Below are 16437 nucleotides of genomic sequence, written 5' to 3'. Positions count from 1 at the left end.
CCTTGTCGTCTCCTGTGTAGGGTTAAAGTCCAGCTACCAGACACTTCTGGCAACATTCCAGGACTCCCGAGCCCCCCCAGGGTCTCGGAGGCTCAGCATCTCAGGACTGAGATCTTGAGATCCGACACCCTAATGATATTGTTAAACTATAACAGTGGTCATTTATTTTGTCTTTGTTTCTTTGAATTTTTTTCAAAAAGAAGAAAGTATGCATGTAGGTTCAAATATACTAGAATTAAACTTTTAATTACAATAGAGAGAAGACTACCCAGTCTGTGTACTGCTTTATCTGCTCATTGAGTGATCTTTAACACCTATCTCTATACACAGGTTTTTGATCCATGAGAAAAATGAGTAAAATGTAACAAGAACACATTGTACCTGTGTGAAAACCCTTAAGCTAATCCTGTGTTCTTCATTTTCATAATCTCTATGAATAATTGCCATAACAAATGTTATCTTTTCCTGTTTCTTCCATCAACCTTCTTCCAAGCATATGAAAAAAAGTGCACAATATTTTAATACTGGTCTTTTGTGATGGTCTCAACTTTTTACTGCCAGGACAAATAATCAGAGCAGCGTTTCTTTCTCCAGATAGAAGTTTTAAGTACTGTCAGTGAAAAAATTATGTTATAATTTGGGGATCATTATAGGAATTAATATTCTTTAATATCATGAAGTTTGTGGTAATTTTTTACTACTTCATTATAATAGACCACTTGGACTACAGCAAAGCAATTTTAGTCCATGAAAAGAAAGTTCTTCGGCAGTGGAACAAATGATGAAAGAAATTGTAAAACAATTACCAACATGTTAGCAAGAGTTAGATAAACTTAGAGAAACTCTGCATCTCTAAAATGATTGTGAAGTTCAGGTTACTCATCATGTAAGGGTGGAATCAGCTGTTGCATCTTATGTCTGTCCTTATTGAATGTAATAACAAAACATCAGCAGTGCTGTAAAACCAGGTCACAGCACTTCCTGAACAGTTAGGATTTACACTCTGTGCCCATTGTACTCAGAAAGGGTGATGACTTGGGCTTTGGTGACTGATTTTGAAAGTCCAGGTGGGATAGGCATGTTTTGAACACTTTCGTCCAATTCTAATCTAATTCAATTTTGATAGTGGCTATTTTCATAGTAGTAATCAGAGTGAGTATTTTACCCATGGAAATCTTGACATATTGAATTAAATCTTCATTTCTGAAAGTGCTGATTCACATTTAAACCAGGTGAGGTTTATCTGTCTCCCCATCATTGGCATTCTGGATGAGTAATGTGTACATATATGCAATATCAAACTGCACGAGTGCAGATATGACTCCTCTAAATTCAAAGTTCAGTGTTTTCCTAATTGCTTACAGGCTATTGAGATTAAAGCAACAAGATCTCTTTTGTGTTAAACAAGAAGCTCACATTCCTTACTCATGAACTACTCCTCTCTTCCCCTCTTGGTGATCACGGGCAACATTTTTGCAAGCAGACGTCCCAGTCCATCCCCCTCTGCAAGAAAGCCTTTGTAGCTTGTGGCTGACCTAATTGTGCAGCGACAGCCCTGCTGCTGCAAAACTGGGGAGATCCCTGGTGCAGCACTCATGTGGGCTTAGCAGTGTCTGCAGCCTGAAGCAGGATATAGGTAAGCAGCAATGCAAGGCTTTGAAGGATTCTCTCCATCTTCATGTGGGGGTGAGATGTCCCACGGAGATTTTAGAGTAGCTGGGAGACCCATGGACTGACTTCTATGTGCTTTTCAGTACCACACCCCACCTGATGCCTGTGAATAGGGTTACATTACTGAAAAGTGTTATATATTTGAAAACTCAGTCTTCTGTATAGAAATCTTTCAATACTATGTTATCTGTGGCAGTTGTAATTTGTGCTTTCAATTCTGAAGTACTTGCTGAATACTCTTTCTTAACCTGAATAGGTCTGCATGAGTTCCTGGGGATCACAGCCTGAATTTGTCTTAGTGTTATGACACAGGAAAGAGAATAAAATGTTGAGATTTTTTTCTTTATTTGACCAACAAAAAAACCCCAGTAGTGTCATCATTGTAGTCACACTGTGTTAGTGTGGGGTGGAGAAAAAAAATGCAAAACTTGCAAGGCAGAAGCACATCTACTACTAAATGTTATCCTGTTCTCCTTGTAGAATTAGAAAGCTTTATAAAATATTTTCGGTCTCCTGAAGACAAGACCACTCAGTAATGTTGAGGTAGGCTTTCTTCATGTCATGTGTCATTACCCAATAATGCCCATCCCATCTTCAGTTTGCACCAGTGAAGACTTAATCAAGCATGTAGGAGGAAGAATAGTTCTTACTTAATCCATCCAAGAATGGCTCAAATTTGAAACAGGGTGTTTTAATGCTGCTCTGAGCTGAAACAAGGTTGTTAACATGACACAGAACCATCTTAGTCGTGTTTTATGTGTATGCTTTCATGTTCAGACAAGTAGTAGTGGCAATCGAAATGGTTTGTCTCAGCCAATAACTCTCTTCAGTGCCATGTGCTGTGTTAAAAATTTATGAATCTTCTTGGTAAAGATAAAAAATAGGGAAGCTCTTTGTCAAACTGATAGGTTTGAAGAAAGGGGAACATTTTAGTTTTGCTTAAGCTTTGGGAATTTAATCATTGAGTAGAAAGATGTCTATTTGTATTTCCATGCTTCAGGATAAAACTGCTGTTGAATGAGGAGGTTCTTATTCTGGCCTGGGTGATTCAGCTGCCAAGATCCAGACGTAACAGGGATCAGTTCGCCCATGAACTCTGATAACAAGAGATTGATTTTCCTTCTGTTTGTCAGCATGTGGGGACAGTGGACTGGAGTTGGGGATCCTGCAGCAGAGCAGGGAGAGACTTGAGTGTTGTTGTTACTGCAGTAGGCAAGTAGGGCTCTGTGACCAAAAGGATCTAAATCCTTGAGCAGAAAGATGCAGGAAATAGTTGCAGGCGGGCAAGAAGAGGATGAGGAAATGCAAGAGACAGCGAGTGAGGAAAAGGCTGCCCCCCTCATGTCAGGATCTGGGAGTAGGTTGGCTATAAATTGCTATGCCAGCTATAGGGTGGAGGTCATTTATGGCATCCATGTGACAGTAGATTTGTCATGTATTACAGAGAGATCTCTTTGCATCAAGGTATATATACTGCATTGTGCATTACCTCAAAATCTTCCTGTGTGCTTTCACTCTTCAACATCCACTCTATAAATTGATTTCTTTGTTATCCTACTTTGTCCTGGTTTTAACATATTGTAACTTTTACTAATGTATTAGTATGTTTAACCTATTGTAACTTTTACTGGGCTTTTTTTTTTTGTTTATCTAAAAGCCAAGAAGCCATATACTCATACCTGTTTGTTCACAGTGAGTTTTTGTAGGGTTTTATTATTTGATGTTCAATGTCAAAGTATTAATATTTATCCTTCATGTTGGTGTTTTGCTAACTCTAGTTCTATGGCTAGCATACTCAAATCCATTCAGTGGCACATACTTTGTTCTTGTAATTACCATTTTAAAATTGAATAATCTCTGAGACTATATCCAGAATCTAGAACTAATGTTACAGAAAATAAGGTCAAAGAAATCAAATAACATTGCTTCCAAAGTTGCAACAGAGTTTTTGGATCATCTTCCATCCTTAATATCAATTCTTGACAGCACTTAAAAGTTTAATCATGATTTGTAACCCTCTGAATTTTATTGCTTCTACTGTCGGAAATCAATTTCAGTACTTAATGGCATCTTGTAACCTCAGTCAAGGAGAATGTTGGCTTGATTTTTATTCTGGTTTTACTTAAAGCTTCACTGCTAAGCTATAGCCTGACAAAATTAATTCTGTGACGTTCTTTGACAAAGTTGTTTTCAGTTCTCTGACTTGAAAAAATACTTTTGTGTATACAGCAGAATTCAGAAGTATTTCTTTCTGTTGATCATTTTTGTTGAGCTATAGCTTCATATGTTGTCCAAAAAGTTGTTAATTCCAAGCCTAAAATACAGTGAAGTGTATGTTTAATCTTAATCACACTTGCAGACCTGGGACTTCTCATGTAATTAACATCCACCACAAGTGTCTGGAAGATCAGACCTTAAACTGTTGTTTAATCTTCCTGTTGCTTACTGAGGTTCAAGAAGAGAATGGAGCACCCTTATAATTCCAAATTAAACATTTAGATTAGTCTTTATTGATTCCTTTTGATCAGGAGAAGTGTGTTTGGGCTTGATTCTGTTTCGTCACTCAGTAATTTCAGTCACTGAAATTATTGACCTGGTTGAGAGCTCTCCTTTAGTGGCATAATTGCAGGATGAAATTGAGTGCATTTCTTAATAGAAATTAGAATTGTGTTTTTACCAAAAAACACAAAAAAGGATAGCTCATAGAAACCAAACTGAAACAGGGTACAAGAAATTGTACTGTGTCGAATCTCCTCTCAAAATTTGCAGCTTTTGATAGAATTAAACATGCAAAGGACATATCCCTTGATCTCCTTTATAAATAACTAAGCATTGGAAAAGTTTATATTTTAAGTATAGTACTGTCTACTTTTCTGTACATTTATTAGGAGATTTTGTATGCTTTGAAAAATAGAAGAATTGAAGGGTGATAAAATCAGTGACACCCACTGGGCCAGTAGTAGGTCTAGTTTACCAATTAAGTGTCCTGACTGGGAAATGCTGCCCATTTTTACCTGTACACAGACTTCTTATTGGAAATGTTATCTGTTTGGCATAGAATAGAAGAGAAATAATGAGATTATGTTGCCATAAGGAGTAACAGGAGAGATTTCTTGAACCATGTTGTTTAAACTTCAGTCTAATTCCTCAAAAAACTGTCCCTGGAAAATTGTTTCTTCAGTGAGTTAAGGAAACTGATTTGCTTTGGAAGTTATAAGTCCCAAACCCCAGAGGACCAGCATAACAACCCACATGTCTAAAAGCAAAGGACCTATTTTTTGTCACTTTTCAAATCATCTTTATCTTATATACAAATACTGAGCACCCTCCGTCACATTTCTAATGCATTTCATGTGGGTTTTTCCAGTTACAATGGGACAGCTCTCTGATTCATGTACTGATGACTTCCAGCTAACTTTCCTTGCTGTATTTCATTTAGAGAGCCTGCTGTCTACACATGATAATGTTTATGTAGTGGATGACACGGTTCTGGAGCTATCAGAGGTGGAAGAAACGGCGTCAGAAAGCAGCTGCTTTGCATCAGAGGACACCACGGAGGACTCGGGCATCGTGAGCTCCCCGTCTGACATTGTGTCCCTGGAGTCACAGAGTGACAGTATGAAGCTGAGAGACATCAGGCTGGTCAATGGCTACACGGAGCCAGCTGAGGCAGATGCAGCGTGTGGCACAGGGACGGGCCCCGTGCAGGACGCTTACTGCGACAGCGTGGGACCTGACTGTGCTCCAACGAGGTAAACATTTGCTTGCCAGCAGCGCTTGTCCTCCTGCTAGGGACTCATTTAGGAAAACCAACTTATACTTTCTTCTGCTCTTTCATAAACCAGTACCAATGCCAAGTGACTCCTCCCAGTGAAAAGCTCACTGCCAAATCCCCTCAAGCGACATACTTGTAGCAACAGGCAAAGGTCACTTTTTTGTTTGAACTTGCAGTTACATTTCTTGCAAAAGACCGCTGCCCTCCAAAGTTGATTTCTTCACGGAATATGAAATAATTCTGTTGCAGTTTGGTTTATTTTTTACTTCTGATAGCACCTGAAGTTTTTAAAAAATGTTACCATAGATTGATCCGGAAAAGTGACATGCAGATCATATAATGGAAAATTCAAGCCACTGAGAGCCAGGTGGAAAAGGACTGTATGCAGTGAACTTTGGAGATTGGTTTGGAAATGTTTGCATACATATATATATATATATATATATGTATATATATATGTATATATATACACAGACACACACACACATATATATTTTTATATGTATATATAGACACATATATACTTATATGTGTATATATATCTGTTCACCTAATGCTAACCTCCACTGGTGTTATACTTTGGGGTTGGGGTCTTTACAACATATTTCCTTTTCTTTTCCTTTTTTTTTTTTTTTTTACCATATACAAACATTTTTCCGCAGTTTTTGCAAGAAAATACGAGAACCTGGAGTTTAACTAGAAACTGCCTTCAAGCACAAATGACTCTGACACTGTTTGTTTGCCAAAACTCACATAGTCGGTGGCAGAGCTGCAAAGGGAACCCGAAATTTACAGGACTTTGCAAATACAAGCTGGCCAAATAGGAAGCTGTGTCTCCAGCAAGGAGGGTGGCCTGGTAATACTGACAGGGATCTGCTCTGTGTGATGCTGCAGAGTCATGGGACAGGGGCCAGAAATTCCTCTGAATTCTCAGTTGACACAAAGTCTGTGCTTTCTGGTCTCTCTCCATTCAGCTGCTAATCTGTACCCTCTTCATGAAAGCATGTATCATGACCTAGTTATTTCCATCCACACATTTCTGAGTGAGAACTTCATCTTGGATCATGCGGTGGGTGATAACATAGGGATAAATTAGATCAAAGTCAGTATTTAACCTACTGGAATGATCTTGGGGTTTTTCTTTATCCATCAGTATCAATGGGGACAAGGTCAAGCCTCGCTTAGATACTTGCTCCAGAATACATTATCCTTGTGATTTTTCCTTTTGCAGTGTCTTAAGTCCTGATGTAGTTTCTATTGGAAGGATTAGATAGGCTGGTATAGTAACTGCAATTAACATTCCAGACCTGATCCAAAAAAGCAACCCATTAATTTCAGTAGACTTAGATTGGTCCTTTTGAGGTAAATAGACTATCCCAACTTTCTTCAAAATGTAGGATCTAAAGTGGTTTGAAAAACACACATGTTTGTTCAGTGGCAGAGGAGGAAGTCAGCATTTTGTTGACCAAAGACATCAAAGCAAAACTCTGTAATAACAATACTAATCAGCTACAATTTGGGGGGAACTTTTTCTGTTTTTTTAATCAAATTAAGGATTAACCACAGGTCATTGTGACACACTCCCTCTTGAAAGTCAGTATTCCCTCCATCTTTCACCTCAGCCAAAGATACATATTCTGTCCATGTCATTTAGATTTGCCCTTGCCCCACAAGCCCACATAATTTTTACTATTTGGAACGAGTGCACAGAGAAGCTGTCCATCAGGACTTGGGTGCAGGAGTGTTGCTGAGCCAAAGGAGTGGAAGCTGGAAGTGTGGTGTGATGCACTGCCCATTGCAGTCAGGAAGGTGCTGAGAGGCCAGTGCTGCAGTGTCCTGTCTGCAGGGCCCCAGGTCAAGAGAGAGACTGGAAAACTGGAGAGTGTCCATTGGAGAGCCACTGAGAGAGCTGGGGCACTGGAGCACACGAGGTGTGAGGGGAGTGGCTGCTCACAGTGGGAAAGCAATGTTGGTAAGGAGGGACCTGGTTGCAGTCTTTCCCTAACAGAAGGAAAACTATCAGGGTTCTCAGGCTTGCTGTGTGAAAGGACAAGAAGCAACTGTCACCAGCTTCTCTAAAGGAAATAAAAATTAAATATGAGGGAATGCCTCAAAATGGGAATGATTAAGCAGTGGAAGAGGTTCCCCAGAGAAGCTGAGGAATCTCCATGTCTGGAGATTCTCAGATGTCAGCCTGGTGAAGCCTTGGGCAGCATGTTCTGGCTTTGGAGTTAACCCTGCTTGGAGCAAGAGATTGGGCTAGGCTTCCAACTTTTTTTTTTTTTTTGTGATTTTATAATGCTAAATATTCTGTATTTATCTAATATATCTGTAACTGGAAAACAGAGGTTTGGAGCTGAAATAGGTTGTTGTTTGGGACATGCAGTTATTTTTCATAAATACTATTTATTTTTTTGGTTCTGAGACTGCAAAATTGCTCCAGATCAGCTTAGCAATATAGCAAAAATTTAACATTTGTGATGTGTTTTAGTCTTATGTCAGCAACCACTTTGACACAACTGTGAAGCTGAGAGTTATATCCTTTAAAATATTATGCTTGGAATATGCCAGTAATATTTGAAGGTAAATCCAATTCCACTCATAACCTATCTTCGTAAACAAAGCAGCTTTGAAAATTGTGCTCCTCTAAATCTTTTTGAGGTCAAGCTGCTAGGTTTTTAAAAACCACTTCCTAAGTGTAGAGGAAAGGGGAAAAGGTATTTTTTAAAACTATTTGCATGAAATTCTTGTTTTAATCAGACATAAATCTATTCTTGGTACAATTTTGAGTACAGACAAATTTGGTGAACATCAACTTCCATTTTCACTGTCAGAACAACTGCTACCCCACTAGTAAAATGTGTTGAGAACTCAGAAATTCTACATAGCTCTTTGATGAATGGGCTACTTTCAGGACCAAACCACCCTCATGAATCCCCAGACAAGTCAAAATTCACTTTGCATGAACAACAGATACCAAGCTATACAGAGTTTTAAGTGCATTTCATAAGCTGCAAAATATAAAGGAAAATTTTACACAGAGTTTACCCATTCCTTTCTATCTTCTACTTTGTACCCTGGTGATCTAAACTTAATTCTAAAAGGAAGATAAGAATGAAGAAATTAGAACAATGTGTTGCTACTATAATGTAGAAGGGGTTAGCAGCAGTAAGACTGAGTTCTGCTTGAGTCCGAGCTCTACTGGAGCCAGAAATTTTATTTAGTGACTAATTTGGCTAAGGCTTGGTAAAAAAGGTTAATACGAACAATGGAAACATTTGGTTGCATTTTAAATTGTTAACCTGACCAAAAATTGGGCTTTTCAGCCAGTGAAATAAATTCCTAAGAATTAATAGTGCTATGTGCTAAAATAGTTTTATACTCTGGTAGATTGTGAAAAGTACCCTTAAAGTGGAAGCAAAGAATATTTGGAGTGTGAAGGGCCATAAAAAATGTCCAGGTAGTATTTTGCCCATTCATTGTGAAGAAGTGCAATGAAGAGCAGAATCAAGTCCACCGTTCTCATATAGGTTTGCTCCAAAGAGTTAGCCTGTGCTCCAGGAGATCAAGAATATTTTGCTATGTGGCTTCCTCCAATTAGTTGTATGTTTTGCTTTAAATTAATTTTTCTTAGGGTTTCTGGAGTTGTTTACTGGATGTTCTAGGTGGTCTCTGTGTGGCTGTAATGTCTGATAGCATTAGAACATCACAGCAGGGTTTTCATCTGCTGCTGAAGGTGAGGAAACTAGTGAGCATTTAAGGGTACAGTCTCTGACATGGGATATGTTTGTCTGCACATGGCAGGGTAAGATTGTGGCCAGGTCAGAAATTACACCAACCACAGGCTTTGCACAAACAAATACAACAGCACAGCAGAGTTCTAATCTACTTCAGTTCCCAGAGCACAGAAGGAGAAATTTCTCAAAGAAGGTACATGGATTCCAGGGTTTCCAAGCTGGCGTCTTTCCTCTATGGTTTTCATTTTCTGTTCATGGTAGCAACTTGAAAATGCACTCCTTTTTGTTTGGTTAGGTTTGGGGATTCTTGTTCAAGCAATCGTAATCCAAATATACATACTAATTAGCAATTACAATATCAAAACAAATGTCAAAACACTCTAGTCCTACTCTTAGCTCTGCCTCTAACCTGTTAAACCATCTTGGTCTCTCTGCCTGTGAGATCCCCTTCTGACACTGGTTTTTTACAGGAAAAACCATAACACAGCTATCATATCTCACGATACATTTGTACAGTGCCTGGTGGAGCAGAATCCAGACCTCAGCTGGAGGTGCCAAGGGCTAAACCCATATAAATAATTGACTACATGCAACGTTTGCCTGTGAATGTTTTAATATTAACTGCTGAGTCTGAACATTGTACTACATAGTTCTCTTTATTCATATCCTTTCTTACGGTTGATGTCTTTGTGTTATGTATCTGTTCACAAAATTTTAATATATAGTGTTAAATGAGTAACAAGAAAACCACAGAGAAGCTGAAATGTTGCTTATGTAGCAGTGAGTACATCTCATGATCTCACAGTGTTGCAACCCTGTCCTCCCATACCCCCTCTTTTCCCATCCCATGTGTGGTGTCATCACGCAAGCTCCTAGGGGCAGGGATCAGACAATTTTACACGCCTATAAAGCATATACACACCTACTGTCTGGAGCTTTATAAATAATTACACGTTAAAAATTATGTTAAAATAATATTATTAGGAATGCTGGGTCATGTGCTCAAAGTTAGGTAACTTCAATATTGAGGCTCTGTGTGTAATCTTAGATTCTCCCCTTTTAATGTCAATTCCCCCCTTTTTGTGCAGTATGATAACGTCTCTGGTTACAGGGATGGGACTTGATTTTATTTTCTTTCTAAGTTTCAGTACTCAGTTAAAAAGACAGATATGCCGCTGTTCACTCAGTTCAAATTCTCTTCTGGAATTAATTAATTACTACTTAATTTCCTTTGGCTCTCTTCATGTTACTCACTGCCCTGGTATTCACATGCTATGCAGGCTTTAATTCATTTCTCTGCACAGTGCTCATGTGATATGAGGAGGTGGCATTTTCCTGTTTTAGGGAGGGAGAGCTGATGGGCAGAGAGTCAAGGCAGAGTAGTGAACAGACAGACCATGCAAGGACCACTGTTTTTTTTCAGAGGGCTGAGTATTAAATAGAATTTCATGTATCAGAATGCAGCTCTCCTTTTCCTGCAAACTCTGTTCTTGGAAGAAATTTAACCATTTTGATTGAAATAAGATAGTAGTATGATTATGAGCATGAATTGTCATGTGGATATAAATTGTCATGTGGACTGTCACCTCACAGAGGTATGTAGTTTCTCAACTTTAAAAGCAACTGAAATCAGTGTTTTAAAGGGGGTCACTCCTACGAGTGGTTCTGCTGTCCTGTCTCAGAGAAGGAAAAACATTTTAAAATACCAGACATGTTTTTTATCCTGAAAATATTTTAAATGTATTAAAATGCCCAATAAAATTATTTTAAAATGTGAAGGGAACTTTGTAGTTATACAAATGTAAATAAATACAGGCTTGTGTGTGTCAAAAAGACAAAATACCTTCTAAAAGTCTGAAAGGGATTTTCCCCTCCCTTGAGTGTCTGCTTCAGTAGCCATGAGAGAGGAATATTTTTTCACGTACAGCTAGTAGAGGACATGGGGTGGGAGTGGGGGAACGGGAACCTTCCAGAGATCAGTTCGTGCTGTGGGTCTGGACAGAGATAATCCCATTTCCTCCCTTTCTCTTGGAAGAATTTGTTACCTTTGGCTCTGGTCAGGGTAGCTGAAGCTGCTGGGAGGACAGTCCTCTCAGTTACCAACCTGAGAAGTGCTTGCTGTTTGCTACTAAACTGTTTGGGGTTTGATGAGTTAGTTTAAAACAAAACCTTGAAACGATAGGGGTGGGTGAACCTGTTCTGCTTAATTTCCAGCCCATTCACATTCAAATGTTGCAGGGTTTTGTGTTCTGCTTGGGAAGGACAGGACAGAAGGAGAAGTCAGTAGCTGGAGAGAATTCAGCATGGAAGCTGGTCAGAAGAAATAAAAATAGTGAGTGGCAGAAGGCAGGAAGGGAAAAGGAAAAACTGCAGTGAAAAATAGCAGTGTATGTATGTATTATATATACCTCTGTGCGCAAACACATTCTGTATAATTACTTGTAACTGTCTCTGAGAAACAGGAGAAAGTTTAGTTCTGTTTTTTCTCTGTAGGATAGGTTTTATTTTAACTGGGTAGGTCTGTTTTACTTTTTTAAAAATAGTTTCAGTGAGTAGGAAAGTAGAGAAAGGGTTAAAGTGACAGGGAGAACCTCAGGGAAGAAAAATTATTTAATTAAGACCCAGATGTCTGACAGATTTGCAAGCCTCTGCTTCTTACATAGTTTTCCTTCCTTATCTCTGGCTTTCCCTTTCCCCTTGTTCCAGAAAACTCTTCAAATTTGGAAACTTTTGTGCACTTTTTTGCTGGCAGATCTTCATGGAGGAAAGATATGATGGATATTATGGTTAAGTAATAGATACTCACAGTCATTCTAGGGCAAGAATACTGATTAGCCTTGCTGTTAAACTCGTCCACTGGAAAAATACTGTATGCTTTGGAGCTGTAGAATATTTTAAATATTAGAGAGCAGCTTGGGTTGCTAAAGGCCTGGTGTTGGCTTACAGGAGAGGAAGGCCCTGGTCCTTTTCTGTTTCTATTTTTCTGTGTAAATCAAGACTGTACCATCTTTTAACTTGCAATGTTACATTACACAGGTGATGTGACTGTATTAGGATCTAAATCATGCTAGCCCCCTTTCCTGACTATTTCTGGCAATTCTGTGTGCCTACGGGCTTTCCTGTGGAGAAGCTGTTGCCAGAGGAGGGGGAGTGGGGGCGCATCCACATTACAGCAACTCCAAGCTGCTGCTTATGCAGCAGGACCTGGAACTGACATATGTCAGGTACTCTGGAAGCTTAAATCACCCTGGCATGTACCAAATTGGAGATTGCTAGCATTAGAACACAAAATTATACTATGCAAAAGCATATTCATTTGCTTTCTGTTTAGATTCTTGACCAGTAACTGTGAAGGAAAATTGTAAAAGGACCGTAAACCCAGCTGCCTTTGAAAAATTGCTTCATTTTCCTCCTCACCTCTATTTTCAAGTTCTTATTGCTAATTGGGTGGCAGCATATCTGACGACACTACTGGACCTCTGTATTACAGGATTAAAAAATAGTTAAATTCAATCTCTGATGACTTTTATTCAGCACAGATATAAATGCAGTATAAAGACCTTTGTTTGATGTAGTCCCACAGAACTAGAAACAGAATACAAACTAAAACTGGAAACGAAGTTATACCTGTTCCTTGTACTCAAAACTATGTGCAGTGTTTTTTTTTATTTCCTGTCTAAGAATGTAAAAAAGAAGGTTATCTGGTATTCAACAGAATATGACCATGTGCTTTTTCCCTTTCCTAGTTGCCTGCCAATTTCAGAAATCTTGCATCAAACACAAGGGATGACTTTGCCATCTAACCAGTCCTGAGTTGTTCAGTCTACAATTTTTAAATTTTAACAGGCTTTGGTTAAAAATTCATTCTCAAGTTCACAGAAGGCAGTAGAAACAGAAAATATCACTGGTCAGGTCATGGCTAGAGTCAGGCTAGGTGACTACAGTGTCCAGCACTTATTCCAGCTGCTCTCCTGCTGCAGTTATATTACTTCCTTGAATAGAAATGAAAAAAAGTTACCTAACCTAAGAAATAGAAAGAATGGAGAAATGGTCTCTAAGATTGTGGGAACAGTTGGTTTATCCAGAAAACAGTTACCTCCACTTTTGAAGAGTACTTTGCTGCATCACTCACACAAATGAATATATAAAAACCCTGAGTTTACTTAATGTCGTCTTTCTGGCCGGATTGAATAGCAAGTTGTTTTCTAAAAGCTTCAGCCATACTTCCTACAGCTTGAAATCCTTCAGTCTCTTCTTTAACACCCACCTTTATATATACACAAGGTAGAAGCATTTCTCTTTGCAGCATTTGTGTAAGAGGTGACTATCATGGATTCATTTTAAAGAGGACAAATTTGGATAAATAAAGATGGATTAATGTAATTATCCAGTCCCAGACTGGGACAGCTGTCCCAGGGAGGGGAGCGTGAATGTTCCAAAGCCCAGTCTTTGGAACTGGATGAACCATGTCAGTTTTCCATGTAGATCAGTCCCTCTTACCTGCCCAAGGCTCATGTGAGAAGCTGAATGCTGTCAATGTACCTCACTGTTGTCACTGCATCCCTGCATGTCCTGCTGCCCAGTGCGCCTGTATGGATTTGACTTATTTGCAATGGCTCTGTCCTCCCACCGCACCTAGTAACAGGTTCATGGGAGCCATGTTCTCAATTCTCTCAGTGCAGCAAATACTGTGCAAAATGAGTGAGATTGCAAATCACATTCAGTTAACCTGAGACATGTCTGCTACTAGGCTTCTTCCTACCTGCTGCCATTCAGGCAGGACACAAATTTCCCTGTCTTCCACATTAAGTCTAAGAGCCCCAGACACATGTCTGGAATATCCTACATCATTTAAAATGGCACCAAGTATCTGCATTTGGGTACTTGAATGTCTTCCTCCCTCCCATCTCTGCAGTTTACATAGGTCTGTGTTGTCCTTAAGCAAGTGTGGTGGGAGGTGTGGTCCCTACCTCTGGTGCCATACATGAGGCTCACCAGACCTCCCACGAATGATGACTGATCTGACTTGGGTCAGATTTATCATTTAGGGACCCACAGGTAAACCTGCTTTGACTATAAGAAAATGGCAGCTTTTCTCATTGCAAATCCCTTGTCTTACCACAAGTCTGGGTTTATTTTTTGCAGCATTTCCAGCTAGTTTTACCAGAGAAAGTTCTCTCTTAGAATGTTAACCTTCTCGTAAATGTATGTCTCTCATGGCACTAATTTGGTAAAATGCTGCTGTAAGTTTCATTTTGTCTCCAACTGCGCAAATGACTGCCAAGGAGTAATTAGGCGTTGTAGCCTGAGCTCAGTGGAACATTAAATGCTGTAGTTTAGTAGTCACTTTGCTTCGTTCTGTGCTCTTGCACAAATCTCTGCTAATCTGCATAAGTAATATGTGCGCAGGCTTCCAGGAACCGTGCACATTTGCCATTTCGAGCTTGGGCTAAATGCTCACCACCAGTGCTGTATTTTTAGCACCTCATATTTTAACCAGGAAGGCAGCGTAAAGGTTATCAAGTTCTTCCCTAAGTCAAAAAAAAAAAAAAAAAAATTACCACTGGTAATGTTTATCCAGAATGTAAAACATGGTATCTAAATAAGTAATATTTTTCTTGGCTTCTGGCCAGAACAGCTGTCAACAAAAGAAAAGTGTAGAAGGGAAGAAGGCTATGGAAAAAAAATTTTTGAGGCCCTTTTGTTTTCCTTTTCCTGTGAGAAAGAGTCTTCTTAGGCACTTTTGTAAGTCATGTGAGCTACTGGAAACTACCAGACCTTCACCTCACAAAACACATAGCCCATTCTAAATTCCCAGTGGTAAGAATTTTCAGAAAAGCCCTTGCGATTAATCTGTACCTTCTGGCTTGCTTTGTAGGTGAGTTTGGAGATGCATTGAACAGTAGCTCTTTTTTAGAGATTTAGAAATGCAAAAGAAAATATCTGCTTTTTCTGAAGCTCCCTCTGTAGCAGCAAATAATAATCCTTTCATTTTCAATGCATTGTTCTCTTTCCTTCAGAAGAATGCTGTGAATTGGATAATATTATCCCAGTTGTCTAAGTAAAGAGATTGAAGCAGAGATTGAGAGGCAAATTATGTGTAGTCACTGCACAAGTGCTCAGAGGATAATGAAAGAGACCACTGCTGACTGTTGTGCCCAGCAAGAGAGGATCATTTTGCTATGAAAATTCAAAGATTCCCACTGATAGACATGAGAAAAGAACTGGTTGTGTCAGTGCAATGGACCTGTGCTCCATGTTTGAAGCCCAGGAATGCTTGTTCCCATCCCAAATATGGTTTTTTTAGACAAATTTCCCATAAAATTCTCAAGCCTATTTTTTCCTGTAGAAATTCCAGCACAGACAACCTTAGTAGTACAGATTTTGGCTGCATTGTAAAGGAGTCAGGCAATAAACAGGGAAATATAATCAGGTAGCAAAAGGGTGGTGAGCTGGCACAGCCTTCATGAAATTAAGTCTCGTGAGTTTACCGATTTTTCTTCCAGGGTTTTGGAAACACCTTCTTCACAGTAGGTCAGAGAATGAGTCTCAGTGTGTGTCACTTACTTGCCTCTAGCTGTGTGCAACTATTCTGCAAGACCAGCTATGTAAAGAAGAAAGTGATATTTGCTTTCCATGATGGATAGACTTGTTGCTTAGCTAGTGCACAGTTTGAATGGTTCTCCCATTGTAAATGTTCTCTCTGAGTTTACAAATAAATTGTTTTAAAATGCACTCAGAGTAGACTATTTTTTATTCATTTTATGAAACTTCCCACTGCAAGAACAATACGAAATTCAGTTAGTTGCTTCTTTCTGCCATCTTCACATTGGGAGTTTTGTTTGCCAGTCTTCTCTCCCAGTTCAAATGCTGCAAGAAGTGTAAATCTTTTTGTCAGATTGCTCAGATGAGTAATCTCATTGATTTATGGGTGCGTGTGTGTGTGTGTGTGTGTGTGTGTGTATGCATGCCTCAGGGTACAGAGGGACTGCAGTCCTGCAGCGCCAGGTGCCTGCACTGGAGACTTTAACTGATTTGCTCCACCATCCTCGTAATCCGTCAGGGGGAAAACTCAGTTCACCATGAATCTTGCAGTGTGGATGCTGAGCCTGAGCATCATAAGATCACACTGGCTTGTGTGGGCATGTTCAGGGCCTGTCACAGCTCAGGTCAGTGGCAGATGTCGGAAGAAATTTTATTCCAGTCACAGCGCACCATGTATCCTCATCTGTATTTAAAACAACCAACACTGAT

General features: G+C 39.3%; 1 protein-coding gene across 7 annotated transcripts in view; it reads left to right on the top strand.

Moving 5' to 3' along the window:
• Positions 1 to 16437, top strand: part of COBL (cordon-bleu WH2 repeat protein) — a 157901-nt gene that overhangs the window by 126556 nt on the left and 14908 nt on the right. For all 7 annotated transcript variants that reach the window (XM_074546285.1, XM_026791774.2, XM_026791773.2 and 4 more), the window contains one exon: positions 5111 to 5423. In XM_074546285.1, coding sequence (XP_074402386.1) covers positions 5111 to 5423 — 313 coding nt within the window. The remainder of the gene's footprint in view (positions 1 to 5110; positions 5424 to 16437) is intronic.

This window comes from Zonotrichia albicollis, chromosome 1, assembly GCF_047830755.1.
Source record: "Zonotrichia albicollis isolate bZonAlb1 chromosome 1, bZonAlb1.hap1, whole genome shotgun sequence".
In the NCBI taxonomy this organism is placed as follows: domain Eukaryota; kingdom Metazoa; phylum Chordata; class Aves; order Passeriformes; family Passerellidae; genus Zonotrichia; species Zonotrichia albicollis.
This window is presented reverse-complemented; position numbering and strand designations above follow the sequence as displayed.